The sequence below is a fragment of the Crocodylus porosus genome, unplaced genomic scaffold, assembly GCF_001723895.1.
Source record: "Crocodylus porosus isolate Cpor-Errol unplaced genomic scaffold, CroPor_comp1, whole genome shotgun sequence".
Classification (NCBI taxonomy): domain Eukaryota; kingdom Metazoa; phylum Chordata; order Crocodylia; family Crocodylidae; genus Crocodylus; species Crocodylus porosus.
In genome coordinates, this window is record NW_017728911.1 from 20,796,600 (window position 1) to 20,818,265 (window position 21,666).

General features: G+C 39.3%; 1 protein-coding gene across 5 annotated transcripts in view; it reads right to left on the reverse strand.

The window, feature by feature from the left end:
* Nucleotides 1-951: 951 nt before the first annotated feature.
* Nucleotides 952-21,666, reverse strand: part of DMXL2 (Dmx like 2) — an 89,015-nt gene continuing 68,300 nt past the window's right edge. For 3 of the 5 annotated variants that reach the window (XM_019533594.1, XM_019533590.1, XM_019533592.1), the window contains 16 exons: nucleotides 20,938-21,119; nucleotides 20,104-20,234; nucleotides 19,010-19,095; nucleotides 18,407-18,608; nucleotides 16,459-16,576; nucleotides 15,626-15,688; nucleotides 15,150-15,236; nucleotides 14,934-15,055; nucleotides 14,386-14,524; nucleotides 13,569-13,629; nucleotides 13,298-13,425; nucleotides 8,587-8,664; nucleotides 7,900-7,991; nucleotides 5,316-5,368; nucleotides 4,695-4,912; nucleotides 952-2,458 (listed from right to left, as the gene is read on the reverse strand). In XM_019533594.1, the coding sequence (XP_019389139.1) occupies nucleotides 2,249-2,458; nucleotides 4,695-4,912; nucleotides 5,316-5,368; nucleotides 7,900-7,991; nucleotides 8,587-8,664; nucleotides 13,298-13,425; nucleotides 13,569-13,629; nucleotides 14,386-14,524; nucleotides 14,934-15,055; nucleotides 15,150-15,236; nucleotides 15,626-15,688; nucleotides 16,459-16,576; nucleotides 18,407-18,608; nucleotides 19,010-19,095; nucleotides 20,104-20,234; nucleotides 20,938-21,119 (1,970 nt within the window). In that variant the 3' untranslated portion in view covers nucleotides 952-2,248. The remainder of the gene's footprint in view (nucleotides 2,459-4,694; nucleotides 4,913-5,315; nucleotides 5,369-7,899; nucleotides 7,992-8,586; nucleotides 8,665-13,297; nucleotides 13,426-13,568; nucleotides 13,630-14,385; nucleotides 14,525-14,933; nucleotides 15,056-15,149; nucleotides 15,237-15,625; nucleotides 15,689-16,458; nucleotides 16,577-18,406; nucleotides 18,609-19,009; nucleotides 19,096-20,103; nucleotides 20,235-20,937; nucleotides 21,120-21,666) is intronic. The other 2 variants (XM_019533591.1, XM_019533593.1) reach the window with 1 other exon arrangement.

Sequence of the window (21,666 nt, forward strand, 5' to 3'; positions counted from 1 at the left end):
GAACGTTATTATTGCTGCTGCTCGCCTCTAAACTGCAGAAATGGCTGCATTCCAAATGGTGGGAGTGATCTCTATATTTTAAAGCACATTTCATTCTTTCTGGATGAAGGATGGTACCTGTGTTGTACAATTTACGATTTTTTATTAATACTTGTGAACTCTTGAGTTCTTTTGCTTCTATGAGTTTTAGCTGAAAGTTTCCTTCACCTAAGCACAATGAATCTCACTATTCAGACAAAGAGTGTTAGGCTAGTGTTACAATTGCTTAAGTACGCATGCATGCACACACACCCCTCCCTTGCCTTCCCCACCCCCCAACTCACTTTGATTTATACCAGGTCTTTCCATTTTAAGTTTATTTTATATTTTTAAAAATCAAATATACTGAATCTGCTTAATTTAGCTTCCACTAGAAATAATGGAGACTTGCTTTTGTGTTGCTCATTTTGACTTCATGAAAACTTTAAATTTCACATGATAGAGCCTTAAAAAAAAATGGACCCATGGATTTTTTTGGGGTATGAAAATTAGAGGTAGGAATTTACTTTTCACCTGTAGGACAAGTTTAATGCAAGGCAGTAATGGCAGCATTTGATTTCTGATGCATATCAAAGGAATGTGTCTCCTGTTTTCATCAATGGCAATGCTTTTACGGGTAGTTTCAGCATAGGCACCAAGTATTGACCAAGCAGGACAATGAATTCTGAATACTGTCATAGTGCCAGGAATCATGTTGCTGAAATAGCGTAGGATACATGCATTACAGAACCAAATTTCAGTTCTGTTAACCTTGCGCTTTTCCAGAGCTTTGAGAAACAAAAGTAACTGAACTAGCAAGCCTCCCTTTTCCCAGTGCTTGACCAGGTACACATTTTACTTGACCCCTGGAAGGCTCAACAAGTCTGTTTAACTGCAAGACAAGGGAGAACACAGAAACTAAAACTAACCTAGTCCATGAAATAAAAGAAATTTATTTAACTTACAAAGGTAAAACTAACAAATGACATGTACTTTTCGTTCATATACATACTGCACATCCTGCAATTAAAATCACCTCTGGAGAAAGGTGCATTTTATCCCATTATATTTTAGAATACAGCACAGACACCAAACTTCTCATTGAAATAGTAAGACGATGTAACATTTAAATACACGGACATCTGTTCTAGTATCGTAAGAGCACGGTTTTTGTTTACAACAGGGAAAAATACATCTAAGTATGACAACAGTGGCTAGTATATTACAAGCAAACAATATTGAACTCTGCATAGTTTATACAATACATTGTGGTAATAATTTTGATTACCAGTTTTTATCAACTATTTACTAGCTGGCCACATGAAGCCTAACATCCATCTGAACTGTGGCACTGGGTGTTCTATTGGTTCTCTCTCATATAGCTTCATTTAAAGAAGTCTTTTAAAAATGTTTTCTGAACAGACAAGAGTTTGAAAACTAAAAGCAACTACAAATGTGTTTCTCTTCACTACAAACATTTAATGTTCACATCGCATTGCTAATGTAAAGGCAGGCCTCAAAATATAAAACACAGCTGTCAGAAGAAAGAAAAAGCAATGTGCAAAATAAAAAACCTTAAATTTAAAAATGTGTTTATGTGCAAGTTACAGTGTCAACTGCATATTAATATTTACTGGGAAAACATCAACATGAAATAATACATGTCTCATAGTACATTCTTCATTGCACACTGTTCCACAGCTTTTGCATCCATTACACTTTCCTTCCTTCATATACTCAGATTATACTTCATTAAAACCAAACTATGTTTAGAATGAGAAGTTGTAGACATGCTTCAATTAGTGGCAAGAACTGGAAGAAAATAAAACCTGAATCACATTAAAAACTATTTACTGACTTTGAGCCACAGTGCTTGTACCTGACTGACAACTTTTAGCATCTTTACAGTACATTTGCTAAATAAGTCCTGCTGTAGGTTACTGAGCAATAACCCACCTATGACTACAATGGGTTTTATTTTGTTTGTACAATACAGTACATGCATTTCCATCCCATTGATCCATGTAGGCAATGCTCAAAATAATATACCTGTTTAACAAGTCATTGTCTGTGTTTCACATAGTATTCAATGCTGCAATAATTGCTTTGAAAGTAACATATGGTAAATTCCATTCCTTAATGCATAAATAGCTAGTTGTGTGCATTTCCTTAATGCACATTCAGCTATTTAACAGAACTTTATATAAAAATAGGAGTAGCTCACATAAATCTACAGAAGGTCAAAAATGCCTATGGGGATGTTGAAAGCATTAGGTAGAACCCTCATTTTCAATGTGCCATCCGCTCCACAGGAGAAGATGCGATTGCCTTGCACTGTTTCAATCTGCATGACTCCAGCACCGATATTTCTGAAGATGGACTGTTTGGCATGTTCGTTTTTAAATGAATGAATTAGACCATAGCCTGTTAGTCTCCATACCTGTATTAAAAGAAAAGGATATGAGATGAAAAAAGAATAAAACATTCAAATAAGCCCCTTACATTTTGGTTTGGCGTCTGCTACCAGAGGCAACTGCAGTTCCAGGATTCTCTAGATCAGAAGTTCCCAAACTTTTTCTTACTGTGTATCCCTTTCCTGATTTACCAGCTTCCTGCGTTCCCCTACCAGTGTATGGTCAATAGGTTAACCCCTTAAATGCCAATTATTATAGTGAAAATTAAATCTCCCATTACACAGTTTCTCCCATGTACCCGCCACAGATGTCTTGCATCCCCCCAGGGGTATGCATACCACAGTGTGGGAACCTCTGCTCTAGATGGTCTTGTACTGGCACAGATTAGAGCAATCTAGGGTCTGCTTTAAATGTACAGCAGCTGGCTTTCATCTTCGGTCTTACTTTATACCAGATGAGACTTTTTCCTTTGCCAGGGGAGTCCAGAACAGCAACAGAGGACCTGGTGCCTAATTAACATGTATAATACAAGTTCCTGACTTTAAACCAGTTCCCCAAAGCATGGAGAGCCTGCAAATCCTGATGAATTCAGGATCAGGCCTGAAGGCCACAATATCATACAGCTCAGCTAAGAAACAAAAAACTTGCTCTCATTTTCTCTGTTTCCTTTCCTCTTGCATCCTGGATCATGATTAGCTGCTTCTATAATTCCATTAACAAATATTCTTATTGGGAATTTGATGTTACTGTGGCTACTATACAATACAATGAGCTGTCCGTTCATTTGAAAAAGCACTGTTGCAGTGAAAAAGAAATACATGGGGGCAAAAAAAGCTCAGAATTAGGGGTGCACCAATAAACATTTTGAGGGCCAATACCAATAGCTGATGTTTAAGGAGGCATATTGGCCAATACCAATCTGACATCTGATACAGCTGCCATCAGTTGGTAGGTCCGGTGTGGTGGAAGGGGAGGGCAGGGGCATGGGGGGACAGATCAACGCCCCCACTGTTGTGAGGACAGGGGCAGCTGCTGCCCAGCCGGGGGGCGGGAAGGGGGGCATGGGGAGACACATGGGATAGAGGTGCTGCGGCTCATGGGGTAGGGGCAGCTCCTGTCGCTGCTTGCACCCTGGGGGGAGGGGGAGGGCGAGGGCATGTGCCCCCAGATCTGTGTGGTGTGGGGTGGGTGGCAGGTGTGGGGTGGGCTGGCACTGTGTGGGTCTTTTCATTCTGGGGGCTGGGCTCAGAGCAGGCTCCAACGGCGCTGGGAGGGGGCTCTGGCCACCCCGAATTTCACTGCAGCTCCGCTCCCAGCCCTGTGCCGCCATCCGCTACAGTCCCAGCTGAATGCCCCACCTCCATCCAAGTGCCAGAAAAAGTTGGGGCTGGGCCAGTGGTGGCATGTGGCTGAGAGCAGAGCTGTGACAAAATCTGGGGTGGCTGCAGCCTCCTCCCAGAGCTGCTGGAGCCTGCTCTGAGCCCAGCCCCTGGCAAGAAAAGCCCCATGCAGTGCCAGCTCTGGCTTCGGCCCGCAGGTGCTGCCTTTCCCGTGCCACACACATGTGGGGGCATGCCCCCCTGCCCTCCCAGCTTGCAAGCAGCGGTGGAAGCCTCCCCAACCCCACAAGCTGCGCCACTATTCCCCATCCCCCCCTGCACTGGCCGGGCAGTGCCTGCCCCTGCCCCCTCCCTCACTGCGGGGGGCGTTGATCTGCCCCCCCTTGTCCCTTCTGACTTACCAGCTGGTGGCAGCTCTCCATGCTGCCGGCTCTGTTCCATGCTGTGCTGCAGCTGTGCACAGCATGGGCATTTATCAGCCAAATTATCAGACCTGTAGGGCCGATATCCGATATAGACAATTGTCTTCATATCAGTACTGATCTGATGCATCAGTGCACCTCTACTCAGGGTTTATAAAGGATAATAAGATAGTAAATTTAACATAATGTGTTGTGCTTTATCCATATATAAGTGCAGACATTAATTCAAAAGGCATCTGAGAGTGGCTTTTTACTAGAAAAGACAAGAGTTAGAAAGAAAATGAATTTTATTTTTTAAATTTACATTGTAAATTTGGGGAAAACATCTCACATACAAAAAAATAATATAGCCAAGTGAGTTTTCTATATTATCTGCCTATTCATAATTGCTTGTCAACACAGTATTGTTTGTATCAAGTAAGTACATTGTTCTACTGGATAATTAAAATGTACCATTCAGGAGTGAAAAAAAGCTCAGATTCCAACGCTGATAACCTTACCTTCATGTTACCTTCTGCTGAGCCTGTAGCAAAGTATTCTTCCGAAGGGTCCAGGGCAAGGGCTTTAACAGCTGATTCATGGGCTTGGAATGTATGAAGGATTTGTCTCTGTCTGATGTCAAAAATGCAGATGTATCCCTTCCTACCTCCAGAAATCAATAGTTGCTGTTTTGGTGCATACTGAAGTACTGTGGCACCATGATCATGACAAGTGAAGGCTGAGCGAGAAGAAACATTATGAGCATAGCTGTAAGTAGCTTTCCATTTTAAAGTACATTTCAGCTAGGAAAGGTGACTTGGACATTTTCTAGCTCCATCGATCTGGTAAGTATAGCGAGTCATGTCACTGACATTAATCACAAACTTCTTTTGCTTTTCTTAGAGCTGCAGAGCCAACGGGTCTTCGAGCACATGAAATGGATACTATTATGTTTTTAATAATGGTAATTTTAGCACATATCCCTGCAGCATACATGTAGTGCATTACCAAAAATGTTAAAATTGCAGTCAGGCGAGACAAGCATCTCTCTATAGATCTTCTTCCCACCCCCAAAATCCACACCAAAATCATACCTTGGTTCTTACATTTCTTAAAAAGTCACATTTCACTGCAGTGCTTACCGTGTATGAGACTGTTACCAGGTGATACCAAAGTGTCCCATAAGCACACATTTCTGGTGGAAAAACAAAAATCATTAATGGTCCTCTGCTAAACAATTGAGAAGGGGAGGGGTTGAGAGCTACACAGAATTTGCTAAAGTTGTGTCAGAGGCTTGCAAAGCAGAGCTGAGCAGGAACAGTGGAGTTGGTGCAGTCATGGGGGCAACTTGCAAAGGCACAAGTGAGAGCAAAATGCTAAACTCCCACTGGTTTGGGACTAAGATGTATGTGCCCGTTAAAAATCTTCCCCCTGGTCCCCAGTGGGGGCTATGTTTGATTACCTCCCTTGAATCCTAGAGAAATATTGGGGAAAACGGACAATATACAAGGCACTCATCTCAGAATCTCATGGCCTGCAGAGACTTTGATTGAACCTGTATTTGCTAAATATGCTCCTCACCAAAGCTGTACAAGTTTGTTTAGTTCAACAAAATGAAGATCGCAAGGGGGTACGATTACTCTTGACAAAAAATAGTTACGGGGTGAACAGTAGGGGGAGAGGAAAGTTTTTAAGCTGAAAATTAATAGCAGCACAATTTCCAATGGCTAAAAAGTTGGCTATGAATCAATATAGACCAGTGGTGCTCAACCTTTTTTTCATCTGGCAGGCCACATGATCAGTGCCTGGTATGTCTGTGGGCTGGATCCAGTCAATGGTCCCAATCTGGCACCTGGGGCATGCATGGCAGGGCATGGGGTGGGAGGCAACCCCAATCCAGTTGGGTGGGAGAAGGGGGCTTGGCCCAGTCCTGTGTGGGGTGGGGGACATAACCCAGCCCTGATCCACCACATGAGGAGGGGGGGGGCATGGCATGGCTCGGCTCCAACCCAGCCCTGTAGTGGGAAGGGGAAGAGCCATCCCCTGGGTACGGAGAACTGGGGCAACTGCCATGGACCCTATGCTTTGAGGGACCTGTGGAGCCAGGAGGAGAGGCCATGGCCTCTCCTGCAGGGCCTGCCGGAGCTGGCTGCTCAGCCCTGCGCCCGCCCCCCGTGGCTTCATGTCTTCTAAAGAGTGGCTCATCGGGGGCACCACAGGATCTGCTTGGTTCTGGGCGCCAAATTTCATTGCTATGGCACTGCCATGCCCAGCCTTTGCAGGGAGTCCCATGGCCCCGCACAGTGTTAAAGGGTCAGCCTAGGGTCAGCTCTGGGAAGGGGACATGGCTTCGCTGAAAAGGTCTGCAGCCATTCAAGCTGCACAAGGGGGGAAGATGTGACCCAGCCCTGTGGAAGGAAGGAGTGGTTTGGCAGTGTTAACTGCTGTGCTGCCAAATTTCCTGACCCATGGGGAGCTATGTGGGCCAGATGCTGAGGCTCCAAGGGCTGGAGGCTGAGCACCCCTGCTACAGACTATCAGAAAAGTGAAGTTTTGACAATGAAGTAGTGTGGGGGAAGAACTTGAACTGCTTTAAGACTAAACTCCATGATCTGAGAGGGAGTTTTGACTGAGGTAGGCTTAGTTGATGTTTCTACCAATGTTCAAAAAGCTCAAAAGTTTCTAGAAAGTGGGCCTTGCTTTTCTGTTCAGGTTCATGCTAATTACTAAATCTGGGGTCAGGAGGGAAGATGTCCATCCCTAAAGTTGGAGTGGTGCAGACTGGTGGGGGTTTATCCCTAGGATCCTTTGAGCTTATGTTATATTAACCAATTATTTCCCTGTCACTGTAGTGCTTGTCTACCTGTTTTTACCTATGGCACATTGTAGGGCAAGGACTGGCAACCTACAGCTCATGGGCAGGCTGGATCTGGCACCTGATAGGGAAAAGTGGCTGGTCTGCCTCAGACGGAGCTGCGTTCTTTCAGCTCGTTGCTCCTGATACGGTGTTGGCCACTGCTGTAGGGTGTTCTGGGCATTTCTGGTTTTTGAGCCTTGCAGCTGTGTGAGGGTTTGAAACGGTGATATTTGGAGAATCCTTGGTTAAGTGCACAAATGCAGAGGACATAAGTCAATGGCCCAGGAGGCCCCTTTCAGCCCTGGGTTCCTAACTGCACCCATTAGAACTGGTTGCAGTTGGGAGAAGCTGTTATTAATCCAAAGCTAGAGACTGAGACTGCTGAATTATGTACAAATTATCAGACATAAAAAAGCAATAAAAAGCAGGGGTGCTTAGGCAGTAAAACCTCAGTGCTCCAGGCAGTTACATCTTCAATATATTACAAATACACACATTATATACATGTGTGCACTTGTGTACATACACATACAAAAATGCTAACCCTGGACATGTAATCAAATAAAGGGGGAAAAAGAAATAATTTAACACTTAGTTGTAAGGAGTTTGAGAAGCCAGCAGGCTAATGGGTGCAACCTGCTGAAAGAAAATAACTGAAGGAGTGACATACAAGCAGACAGCAAGTTTAAAAGGAAATGCAGCAATGCACAACACTGAACTTTAACATTTTGGCTAATGATCAACCACAGGCACAAGATCCAACTAGTAGAGACCTGTTATGATGGATAGCTCTAAAATTGAAATTGTTTCTCCTTTCCTAGCTTAGAAAATCCTATCTGTTTCTCTCTCTCCCCCCTTTAAATATATACCTGTTATCATTGGACTGTCCAGATGTAGCTACTAGACTTGAAGATGTTATGAATGCAAAGTCACTGGTGGTTTTACTGTGGCACTGCCAGCTCTATAAAAAAACAACACAATGAGGTGCAGTTTTATCATCTATACAATACATCTGTTACCAACAACAAAACAAGAACAGAGATGAAAAAGGAAAGCTAAATAAATATATTCCAAGCTTGAATATTAAACAAAGGATTATAAAACCTCTACTAAGTAACTACACTACAACAAATCCAGAGTACTACATGCAATTTATTAATCTACTTTCAATGAAGTGTCCTCTTTGTGTACTGTTAATTAGCAGTGCAAAGAATTGATGACATGAAGGTATTTTATTTTTAAAGTCTTTATGTACTGTAGTTGTTGCTTCTAATTGTGAATCTTGCTTAATAAAAATCAAGGGTAACACAGAGGTGGCATTTATAATTACATTAACGCCTATACTGTTTATACTGAAATGAGTTTTTTAAAGCTGTTCTGTCAAAAATCGTACTTGTTATGATAAAGCTTACTAAAAGAAAAGCAAGGAACATCAATGAAGCTATGTACCTGACCATACTTCTGGCCTGTTTGAAACTTCTGAAGAATAAAAGATACTGAATATGGATTCAGATAAATTCCTCTCTAGAAAGAAAAAATAATGTTATATTACTTACCAGATAGGGCTTAGGATTCGATGCAGTTTGGTTTACTTGCCACACACTTAAAAACCCTTCTCCATCAGCAACGCCGCACTGCAAGAAAGAAATTATTTTTTTTTCTATTAACAGTGATTCTTGAATGGTTCCCATTTAAATGGGCATTTTTATGTCTTCACTTGTTTTTAACAACATTTTGAAACCAGCAATTTTGTCTACAAGTATATTAAATACTACTGCAAGGAACTAAGACACCTGAATTCTACTGTCACAAGTGACTTGGCTAAGTCTACACAGTTAAGTCTCTTTCAAAATCAGTATTCCTATTTTTTAAAAATGATGTGGGCATTTAGGATTATGTGGAGGCATAACAACCCCGCCTTGTACCCTGGGTGCAGCAGTAGTACCTGCCATTCTTGTGCCCCCTATAAGTGCCATGTGCTAATGCCTGGTCACCTGGCTACTGTGACTAAGGTAGAGGGGGTGCTCTTACCTTCCCTGGAAATGTTCAAGAGACTGGACAGGCACCTGGCTGGGGTCTTATGACCCTGCCACCCCCAATGCTCCTTCCTCCCCATGGCAGGGGGTCGGACTCGGTGATCTGTCTAGGTCCCTTCCCATTCATTGATTCTAATACTTTCATGCTTTTGAAAAATTTCACACTGTAAACTTGAAACGGGTTATTTTCAAAAATGTCAAAACATCCAGCAGGAAACAACATTAATTAAATTTAATAAAACAAGGTAGATGATGGACTGCTATAGGAATAATTATGGAATAATTGCAAAGACTATGGCTGATACAGACTGACTCAAATGAATAGGAACAAACTCTTCATTTGACGTTGTTTAATTTCTAAAAGTTTTGTCTGAGAAAAAAATCTTAGAAAACATTGAGGAATAGCAAGTGAAACATTTTTAAACTTTTTCACTCGCCATCTGACTCCATACGCCCTGCTTGAGATATTTCTGCATACGGGAAACTTGATGCTATATTTTAACAACCGATAACATTTTCCTGAAATGGACTGCAATCTTATGGCCTGTAATAATGTAATCTATCAGGCTGGGAAACAAGGGCTTTATATAATCTAAAACAAGGTGTCTATAGGAGTGGTTTTAGGTTTCCAATTGTCCCTAAATTGAGTGATTGCCTGGATTCCAGGGCAACACATTTGTTGTCCTATGATAACTTTGGAGAGATACCAAAATATCCTTGATGTGTCACACTTCACTTTTATTACCTTACACTCCAAGCCAGTGCTCTAGACTCCTCATAGGCTTGATTCTGGTTGAACTTCATTTATCTTGCTCTCCCCTTTGAAGCTTTTTCTTATTCCTCTACTGTGCAGAGGGGCCATTGTAGGCTAACAGTCCCAGATTGACTCTGCAGAGGTCACTGCCTGCACTTCACTTCTCTGCACAGATGGGCTTAATGGGCACCTATACACACGATGGACCTCCACTCCGACCCATGCTAATTAGCATGGGTTGGAGCAGACTTGATTGAGTCTGCTGCAATGAACTGAATCTGCTAATTAGCACGCACCAGCAGCCTCTGCATCACGTGTATTCAGCGTCCCTATGTTTCAAAATGGTGGCGGGGCACTTTAACTACAGTTCGTTGAATGGTCTTTAGTTAAAGTGCCCCTGCCGCCATTTTGAAGCACGGGATGCTAAGTACATGTGATGCTGTGGGTACATGCGACACTGTGGGCACTAATTAAAGTACCCTCCCACCCCTAACACATGTATAGATGCCCAGTGTGCTTGTTAGGTCAATCAGAGCAGAGAAGGGCAGCCTCAGCCTTCTCTAGTTTTAACCAAGACTACTTGTGCATAGTGGATGGAATTAACACAATCACATTTTCTTGCTATCCTTACATTAGGATAAGTGGGGTGGATGAGCCCTTGTATTCCAGGATAGGAAGGCAAAGGTTTAAAATGCTGAGAAATCTGAAGGTTGCAGGTATTCATTTATAAAAATGAATGGGTCCAATTATTGTTAAGGGTTGTGGCTGCTCTGAAGATATTTTTGTGGATACGTAAGACTTAGGTGCTTTCAGCCTGTGCGGAGATTGCATGAGCTGGAGGGACACTTGGGCTACTTTTCCAGGTAAGTTACGAGGGAATTCTCTGGCCAGGTTCAAGGGAAATTTTATATTTTCACCACTGCTAACCTCTCTTTTCAGCTGTCACTGACCACTTCTTCTGTTTACCCAGCTCCGAAGATACATCTCCATCTCTGTGAGCCTAATCCCTCTCTTCATCCAGATTCAGGTCATTTGCTCATATAGCTGTTTATATCTTGAAACCTGCCCTCTGTCCCTGGTGTATGACTGAGTACTGCCCCTCTTGTAGATTAGTCAATTAAAAGTTAGAGGGCTAGAATGATACCACATTTGAGGTGAAGGAAGCAAAAGTTCATTTGGTGGTATAAAAAAAAGCAACAATTTCTGAAGTTGCCTTGTGGTAAGAAAAGAATTGGTAGTGATTTATAGAAGGACAGCAAACGGGAAGTACCATTGATGAGATATTATATCAGTTACTACCACTTTGACATTTATATTTAAATGATTTCACTGTCACTCCGTAGAAAAGCTTTCAAGACTTGTTTTGATAATAGCAAAGAAATAGTCAAGTGCAGCTTTTCTGAGTTGTCTACTTCTTTTCTGCTTGTATGACAAATCACAGGAAAAGAGTATACATCTTGGCTGGCTACACGATTACCAACTCTAATGGTCTTTCCTTATCTGGAGTCCTAATCCTCTGTAATATTATATTTTCCACAGTACTCAGTCACAAGGGGGGATTATTTCTTTGTGAGAGGATCCGCTGGAGAAAATTCTTCAGTAAAGATCTTGTTTTTATGCTAGTATGTCTAATGTGACAGGCAAGGAGAACAGAGTATGAGAGAAACAGAACGGTTTCTGTATACTTTGGGCACTATTCTTCAACTTCTACTTTAACTCAGTAGAATTCTACTGAAATCAGTGGCATTACCCTGGCAAAAACTCATAAGCCAGGGTGGAGAATAATGCTCAGGGTTTTTTCAAACTCATTCATAAGCCAAAAAAGAGTAGGTACATTAATAGCTGTGTCAAAAACACCAGCTGTGAACAATGGACAAGTAAGTCATGGGCCAGATTCAGGGGAATACCACAGCTCTGCTGGATTTAACCTCTCTCACGTAGTGCAATGTAAATGCCTGATTAAACCTATTTTACATCTGTTTTAGATCACTGACATGCCAAAAAGCAATTGGAGCATACGTCTGAATCTATCCCCTAGTCAGATTCACTAAAAAGGTCAATTAATAACAAATGAGGAAAAAATACAGAGGGAGTCAGCCCATCAACAGAAGGCAAAACAGCATGAAGTCTACTCTGAGTAATGACTAGTAGCTTGTGGGGCTAGGAAACCATATAGGTTAGCTGTTCAATAACTGGACTTGGGCGGGTGGTGGGAATCGCAGTCATATATCCAATAAGCCTGGGCAGTAGAACAAATGAAGTGAAGCAGAGACCAAGGGACGGTTAAACCAAGTTTACAGTGTCCTTTCTCAAGTCCAGCACTGTAAAGAAGTCAAAACCTAGAAGTTTCTCAAAGTTTCTACAAATCAATACCTTGCAAGAATATACATATATATTGGAGTACAGTTTTTCTGTGGAGAGACTACACTTTGCAAAATGTGCTTGACTACTAATATTACATGAGAGAGTAAGAAAAATGTAAATTCAGTACAGTATTTATGCCATTCTCCTAAAAAATATCCTCACAGGATCCATTAATGGGATAGTTAAATACAAGCGCTAACATCTCTTTCTGCTTAAACTGCAGGGTGGAATATCATCTCTGTTGAGCCTGACTAACTACTATGATAACAGCCAAAATTCCTGAACAGACATATAGTGCAATGAAGAGAGAGGCTGTGTAACAGTGTACGTTTGTTCTATAATATATGTAACCAGGGAGGCTGTGCTGTTTTCAGCTTTGATCTTCTTCAAACTCCTACTTGGGGCAAAATGTGAACCTTTAATTCATTTTGATATTTGGGAGCTCACCATTGAGAGTAGGTGGTTCATAATCTATCCCACAAACAACAAGGCTTTAGCTATCAAAATAAGAGCCTGTGTCTGCCTCCTATTACTACTGGATGTAGATTATTCATGGTATTAAGTTTATAGAATGTGTCATAAAGGTTATATGACCAGATCCAAGCCAACCTATTAGACATCTAAGTGAACTTGGAAGTGTGCTTCTGTGCTCCCCCAAACATTTATTAACCCATCTAACTTTTGTAACACATCATCATCTTGTCCTTAAGACATGAGTCACAAAAAGTAATGACAAGGAAAAGGACCCACCCACCCTCTGTAGGACTCGAGCAGGTGGAACAGAACTGCATTTAGGAGCCTAAAGCCCCACTTGCATGCCTAATGGCTTCTAGTGGACTAGAATCTGGCCTTACAGTCTGCACAATGGTCATTACTATGAAAACTGAAAGTATTTCATTCAATATAGATTAAGGATGTATTTGACTCACAAAACAGCTGTACTGAATGAAAGCCTGCCCCCCAACCCTCCTCTGGGGTGAATTCCTGTACCCTGTGTTTGCCAAACTATATTCCTGGTCTTACATTCTGCTGCATTCTAGTCCTTCTTGTGCTGGCTTAGTTTACAGCATCATTAAATATTTATTTAAAAAAAAATACTTTGAGGTTACCAACCTTGTTGCCTTGGGAATTGAAATACATTCTAGTAACCCTTGCATTGCCAGCTTGCCGAAAGCACACCAGTTGCTGTGGTCTTGTCCACTCAAACATTCGAACACTGCCATCTTGGGCTCCTGTAAGATCTGGGGGGCAGGGGGAGATGGGGGGCAGTAAAGAAAGGAAGAAATATGTAGGTGATTATCAATCAACAGGAGAACATTGTAAGATTTACTGTTTGTCCATTTGATGAAGAATATTCATACTGATAAATACTGTAAATACTTACAATATTGATGGACTGGATGTGAAGCCATTCTCTTAACATTATTCAGATTTCTTTTAATGAGCTTCATAGAAAAGAAAAATGGGACATTCAATTTCTAAACTTCTAAAAATCAGACATAGTGTTTGGATTAGCTATGAAAATATAAAAGCCACTCAGGCTACTGTACAATGAATGGATTGCCTTTGGGTCCCCAACCTTAGAGACTGAACATCATGTTCTTTCCTAATTAGTTTCAGGTGCAACACAGTAACTACGCACCTCAGTTTAGAAAAGGACTCCTTTTTTTAGGACAGCATTAAAGCATGTACTAATGTCCCAGTGAAGTCAATGGGACTTAAAAGAGTATTGAAGAACATGCTTCTAATCTAGTACCTGAAAACAAAAGTTGAAATGTTATTTTCCTTAAAAAGGAAAAAAAACACCCAACAAATTAGAGGTCTCATTAAGGAACAGAAAGCAAAAGTTCCCAGAGAAAAACAACATACTTCTAATATTATTTTAGACTTCAAAATTTTAAATTTAGGAATATGGCAGATTCAGGTAATTATTCTAAAAATAATTTAACAGATTCTTTTTCAGCAGGGGGTTGGAAAGGATTCTATATTTTTTCTTATTCAATGTTCAATAAAAAAAAAAATAAGGTTTTTTGTGCCTGTCCAAAATTAGTACTGTAAGGGAAATATTTAAATTGGTTGAGCATCTTTTCCCAGCTCACAGTATTTATGGCCCTCTCATGAAAGACACTGAATGGATTCTTCTAATATTGGTTAGTCTTGGTATTAAATATTAACAATATCAGAAAAAATGAAATACATACTACACCAGCTCCAGTGCTTGTTTGTCCGCTGCCTAACCAGGGCATAGAGGAAGATGACTGAATCTGACTCACTCCAAAAGATGGTGCAGTAGACTGAGTGAGTGTTGTGGTAGACCCACGGAAGTCAATGTCATCCGAACTGTAAAAAGATAGCAGTGTTATTCTTTTTAACTGAAATATTGTGCTGTTTACAATAGTACCTGCTTAATGCTTTGCTAAAATTCTGGGAGTTAAAGTGGCAGCTGGAAGAGTGTCAATTAATCATTTCTGCACTTTGTTACAGGAACAGGCAAAAATGAATGGCCGTACCTGTTTCTTACCAAGTTAAATTTATAGTAACTTAGTTCAGTTGTGTTTTGGCAGGAGAATGTGGCTGTAATAGGGCACATACTAAACACTCCTACACTTTTGTCAAGTACTGTGAGATTCATGGATGGAGAATATATAGCAGCAATAATAAAAAGAACATGAACCCTCTGGACTACAGGTACCAGTGTGTAATTTCAAAGTGAAACATTAATATAATTGCAAAGAAAAAAAAACCTCACCTCTTGGATTCTCTGTCGTATTCCTCCCCAATCCATATAAATGACTGAGCAGCCAACAGAGCTGAAATATCAAGCTCTTGCACATCATGTGTGGACGCTAAAACAATTTCATTGTTGTTTGCCTATGCAGTACAAATAGACCATTCATTGTAGTTTAAATTTTAGAGTAAACAACAATGTATTATATCTATTAGTAATAATGTTTATGGCTTTTACCTTATTTACAGCAAATGCCATTATCATATCAGACTCTTTGTGAATGATTTTTGCTTTCCCCCCTGGGTAGCCGAGATCTGCTTCAACCTACAAAATATTCATCAGTGAGTTTTAATTGATAGGTAAATTGCTTACGTAGTGTTATGTATGGACTGCAAAGTCTTTCAGTCATGCAAAAAAGTTCAGTGGCCTCAGTACTGGTTAGGAAGCTAAACTTTAGACATCTTATCTTCTTTGTTTTAAAAGCCAGAAGGTTTGTGTGTTTGAAAATCAAAGCATAAATGCACGTGTAACAGAATTTACAAGGTGTTTGCTCACATCCCAATTATGGAACATCCAAAATTAACGCCCTGGTTAAGCCTGCTGCACAGAGACTACACAGAACATTGAACTTCTGTTAGTCATATTAGAGAAAGAAAAGCCAGTCCCACAGAACTTTTAAGAATGTGCTAAAGGTTTGGGAGAAGGGATACTACCTTGCTTTTGTCATCTTCTGCTACGCAGTTTTGTTTGACCTGCTCCGCACGATCTTCTACAGACTACATAACACCACACAGTCACCAACACAACACACATGCACAAACAAATATAAAAAAAAGAATGAAACATTCCACACTAGATTTAAAAAGGCCACCCTGTCAGTAAGTGATGACAAATGTATTTGTAACTTCTTATAAAAAGGCACAGAAACTACGACAGGAATCTAAACGAACTCACTTAAAATGTAATGCCTCCTAGATGAACACAGAATGTATGGTATAAGCAAATAAACAGAAGAGCAATACACACACAAACTCCATACTTACAGGACTTTAAGATAAATTGTGTACTTGTTTTGATTTTTAGTTATATAACAAGAGTTTAATTACAACTCATTTCAGTTGTAACTATTGTACAGCTCATAAAACCCATATTATATATTATTATATGGTATATGTATATATTACACATGCATATATACATATGCACACATTTAAATAAAGCAGTTTCTGATTTAAATGTATGTGTTATACGAAACCACAGAGAGCGTTTCCTGTTAACCTATATATTATTCATTTAGGAAGTTAAAATGTGTTTAAATATATCGATTATTTGTAAGCTGAGTTATGCCTTGTCTACAAACCTTTATTTCAGTTTGAGTTATACTTCAATAAATAGCATGCTATCATTCAGATTTAAAACACTGCTGAAGTGAAAGTTGAAATGCCAACCAAAATGAAAAAAGAGAAATAAAAAGAAGAGATTTTGAAAAGATCAAGAAAAGTTGGTTTTTAAAAACTTCAAATCCTATTATTATTTCCTTTTTTACCTCACTTTGCTTTCTTTTCTTAGTGAATATATATCTAATGAAGGTGTCTTGAAGAAGCTCTTGTTTCACAAGAAAATGCCATAATCTCTTCACTGGAAGTGCTGAATAATCTTTTGATCTGAAAGAAAAAAACCCAGCATTTTCAAATAGAAAACTTGGGTAAAAGAAAATTAAGAGAATCCAAATTAATTTAAAACACAATTCAAACTGAAACAAAGTCATGATCTGTAGGCTTTGTATACAATCCAAGAAAAATCTGTTTTTTAATTTTTTTAAAATTATATGACAGAGCATTAGTGAATTCTAAAGGACTGAGGCGATAATTTGATTTGCCTGATTCACATTTACCAAAGTTTTGAGTTCTAAGAGTCAATCTCATATTGCAGTTATAGACAGTAGTGCTGTGCAAAGCTTCAGTTGCTGATTCAATTTGGCAGAGATTCGTCAGCCTAATCTCCAAATCCGAATTGAATCAGGAGACCCTTTAATCTCTGAATTGAACTGGAAGCCTCTGAATCGATTCGGAGAGATTCAATGATTCGGACATTGGCACAGCTATATGTGTTTTTTTTCTACATACCTCAAGCTACCAGGCGGCTCATGAATACTGAAATGGTGGGGCAGATGGAGCATCCCACAAGACTGCAGGCCCCCCTGTGTGCTCAGCTAATAGCTAGAGCTGTGCAAAGCTTTGGGTGCTGATTCGGCGGCTGAATCTCTGAATCCAAATTGAATTGGGAGACCAATAAAAAAGGTCCAAATAGATTTGAAGCCCTACGAATCAAGTTGGAAAAGATTCGGAGAGCTTGATTTGGAGATTCGGGCAGCCCCCACTTGCTGCTGCAGAGAGCTGGACCTGGACTCCGTGCCAGTACGTAGGAGGCGGAGGGGGAGGGGGCCATGAGGAGACCCCCGCCAGGCCCCATCCTCTGCCTGAGGACCCAGCCCCCTTGAGCACCCCCCTGACTCTAAAAAAAAAAAAAAAGAAAAAAGAAAAAAAATAATAAAAAAAAGAGCTGGGACACTGAGGCTGGGCGAGGCAGCGGGTGGGGGATGGGGCCTGTTTGATTCAGAGATTTGGCTGATTTGGCGCTGGTTGACTCTCCAAATCAGATTCTGCCGAATTGATTTGGGACAGTGATTCAAATCACTGTCCCCGGAATTGGCCTAAGTGAATACTAGCTGCTTTGCACAGGCCTAGATATAGCATCAGAATCGCACAAATAATCCCATAGAATAGTTTTATGCTTTTCTCCCAAAACGCAAAATCTCTTTTCAGGATTATAATTAGATCACGTGACTCCCAATGAAGTGAATGCTACAGATTTTAAACAGATGCTATACAAAAGGGAACGCATGTTTATAGCATTAGAAAGGACACTGAACCAAAGTCTTATGGCAGCATCAGCCATACAAATCCCAAGCAGTATGACAGTATAGATCTCATGCAGGCTCCATAACATTCTCAAACTATTTTTAAGTTAATTTTGGCCCAGATCTGTCAAGGTCTTCCGCTGAAGTAGGAGCTTGAAAGATCAAGGCATTACAGGAACTTAATATAGTTCCAGTGGACCTCAATTCTAACTCTTCTCTGTGTTGTAATTCATTGGCATTATAATTTTTGTTCTGACCTTTCAGTTTTTTCTTTTTCTTCTTCTTTCCCTTCCCTAACTTATTAGTGTCCGACACTAATAAATTAAAGTTGTCTTTGTCCTTTTAAAGATAACATCTGTAAAAATTAAGCTTACATCATCCTTAAAAATAAGCCTGATATAGTGCTGAATGAATGAAGGTGCAATTAGAAGACTTTTGCAGTTTAAGATTGTTTGGCTTAGCCATGTTGACAACTTCCTTTAATAGAATTAAAAATGTCTTGCACAACCACAACTGTTTCTTCACTAACGTTATACTAAAGGCTGCAAAATAAGTCTTCCCCAATAGCTCTTACTTGAAAGGTGTGTTTTCAGGCTCAAGCATTGCTTTGTTGCGCAGTATAGCTGGTCCAGCTCCTACAGCAAGGTCAGTAGGATAGGTATTGATGTAGTTTGGTGGTGGGCCTTCAAACTGGTCCATTCTCTCCTGAAGCAACTGTTCCCAGTTTTCCAAATTTTTAATTACAGCAATACCCAATGGCGATGTTACAGGCAGATCTGAAAAGCAGTGTAAAACATCTTTAATATCAACGCAAATAAGTGAAGGTTATGGAGAAGTACAAAGATAATATTAAAAAGAATTATTTTCTTCCTTGTATTTAGCAACCCACAGCAGAATTTGTTCAGATACAAAAAAAAATCAGAATGCTATTGCTGACAATTAAACAAACGTAAGTATGTGTGTTTTATGTATTTTAGCAGAACATAAAGAGAAATGCAATCTTTCACTAAGTAGACGCATTAAAAAATCCTGAAATGAAATGTACACTTTTACTTGTTACCAACTCTGCAAAATTAAAACTTATGCGTAAGGACAAATTTATACATTGTGTAGGACAATGATCTTTGTTAACAGAAAGTATAGAGAAATATAAAATGTAAGGCAAAATTTAACTCACCAGAGAATTCCAAACCAACAACAGGAAAAAAGGACTTAATGTTGTGCAGAGCTAGTTTTACCATTGCCAAATGTAAGAGAGCCCAGCTGCATGAAAAGAACGGTTTCAATGGTAATTCAATCATAGCTTGTGCCACCAAACCACATATATAGATAAGGCAAGAATTTACAAACACAATGAAGAGTGCTTAAAGGGGTTTGAAAATTACAACGATGGAGAGTAAAATCTCTAAAAATATTTTTTTTTAAGTCTCTCTCTTTGGGAGTTCCTTACTGGCAGCCAGAGGATCTTTCTTTTCCAAACCCCAGATCATGGTACTCTGCCTCTCTAGAAGAGAAAACCTAGAAAGTTATCACTGTGTTTAAGAATGGGACTTCTGCAAGGTCAGGAATTAAATGGGAACTCCCAAACTACCAATTACAATACAACTTACAAAGCTTTCCATAAATTTAAAGAAGCCATGTAGTGGATATGGTGTTCACAAAATAAGACTCGATATAAATGTCTCTATATAATAGAACACAGTAACTATGCATACAGCTTATTAGATTTAAAAAGACAGATCTACACAATTTAGAAAGAAAGCCTTTTTATTTTAATTTTCATAATGCTTTCAACCTATGCTCTTGTATCATTTTTTCTAGTGACTTTTTCCTTTTTAAATTTCCTACTTAATCCCATACATAAATTAATTCAATACATTAAATATAAATCATATTTCCAGTAGGACTCTAATTCCATAGGACTCTAGCATTATAGTTTCAGTATAGTTTCCTTAGCACCAGGGGAACCCATAATGATTGTGTCTCCATGCCAGATCAAGGTCACAAGTGAAAATGCATGGAAAAAAAGACACAACTCCATTACCTGAAATGTCAATACTAAGGTATAAGTTAATGCAACTTCTAATCCAGTAGTTAAAATTCTTCAGGCCAAATGCTGATCTAAGGCCTTTACAACTGCCCCCTTTTAATATTGTTTCCATATAGGTATTGGATTTAAATAGTTTGTAATTTCAGAAAATATCTTCTTTTAAAGAGACAATAAACCTGTAACATGGATTTTTTGTTAACTAGAGTGTCATTTCAACTAACCTATAAGCATCAGCATCTTTGTGTTCCTGGATCTGTGCATCAGAAAGGAAAGCATCTTCATCTTCTTCCTCACTATGAACGCTTTCATCTGAATCATATATAAAACCACTGTCTGATAAAGGAAGAAATGGCTGCAAATTAAGATAAAAATCTGTTATAAAAATAGCTGTCAATAGCTGTCAGTATTTTTAATATCTGCCTTACAATTTAGATACTGACAGAGATGTATATCAACCTGCTTTTACTACTCAGGGTATGTATACATAGTGGTATGTCTAGAAAGCACAACGTGGTGCTGTGTAGCAGTACCAGGGGCATTTCCAAAGAGGTTCATCTCAAGAGAGTTAATTCGCCCAGATGAAGTGCCATGAAAACTGTACTTCTTTCAGTCCTTGAAGTAGGTCAGGTACCTGTGCAGGCCCTACATTTTACCAGGCACACCTGCCCTTAGTGGTTAAGCAGCTTGATATGTTAATCTGATAAAACAGTTCCACAGAAAAAAAAGCATTAGAAAGAAAATAAAATGGCATCTCCACTATTTTTAAGTGAGATAGGAATAGGATAGGATAGGAATGAAGATAGATGTTTTGGAAGTTATATGGTGCATTTGTAGCCTTTTCAGCTTTCTGTCAAGACAGCAACCTACATATATATTCATTAAAGGACACTGTAAGAAACTTTAATGAAAGAAAACCTCTTCAAATGTTATTTTTCTTCTTTAAAACTTAAAAAAGATGGGAAAAAAGGAAAACTTTCTACATCAAATATGTATTTATATTGCTAAAATAAGCGATTCTTTTGATAGCATCATGTTTAACATACAAAACACTTTACCTTTGCCATAAAATAGTCCCACATACTGAGTTCTGGAGGAATGAATTTTTCTTTGTAAGACGGTCTTTCTACTGGCACAGGCGGAGGTACAATGCTATCTTTTACTGGTCTTCCTGGCACTAGCATCCTCATATTAAATCGACGACGATGCTTATCCATTTCTTCCGAAGGAACTGGAGGTGCTACTTTGAAAAAATGTAGGGAGATAAATTTAGTACTTTAACTTCAGAAACTGAAGAATTCCAGAATTTAAATAAAAGGATTATTAATAAATGAAATTATTAATATACATTTTTTAAGCAAAACCACAAATTCTGGTTAAAAATTGGGGGTAAAAATGTGATACACTTAAATTCAAAGTTAAACTACATTTCATATACTAATCCTTATCCTTAGTAAATGCAATTCTGTAATAAGTGACAATAAGCCCATAGACATATGCAGAAAAAAAATATTTTTATTATCTGGAGCAGGATTCCAAGAATTCAGGATTTTAATTAGTAATTCCTTAGCTGAAAAGTTTTATTTTCTTTAAGGATACCTGGAATTCTATGGACAATAATTTTTCAAAAAACAGAAAAAATGTATATAATTTCAATAATTTGTATACAGTCATAAAATTATACAAAAATGTGTTTAAGAAAATATAGTTACTGTTAAGCTGGCCTGTGTTTATTTAAAAATGTCTTTAACCTGGCATTTGTCTTCTCATATGCAAAATGAAAATGG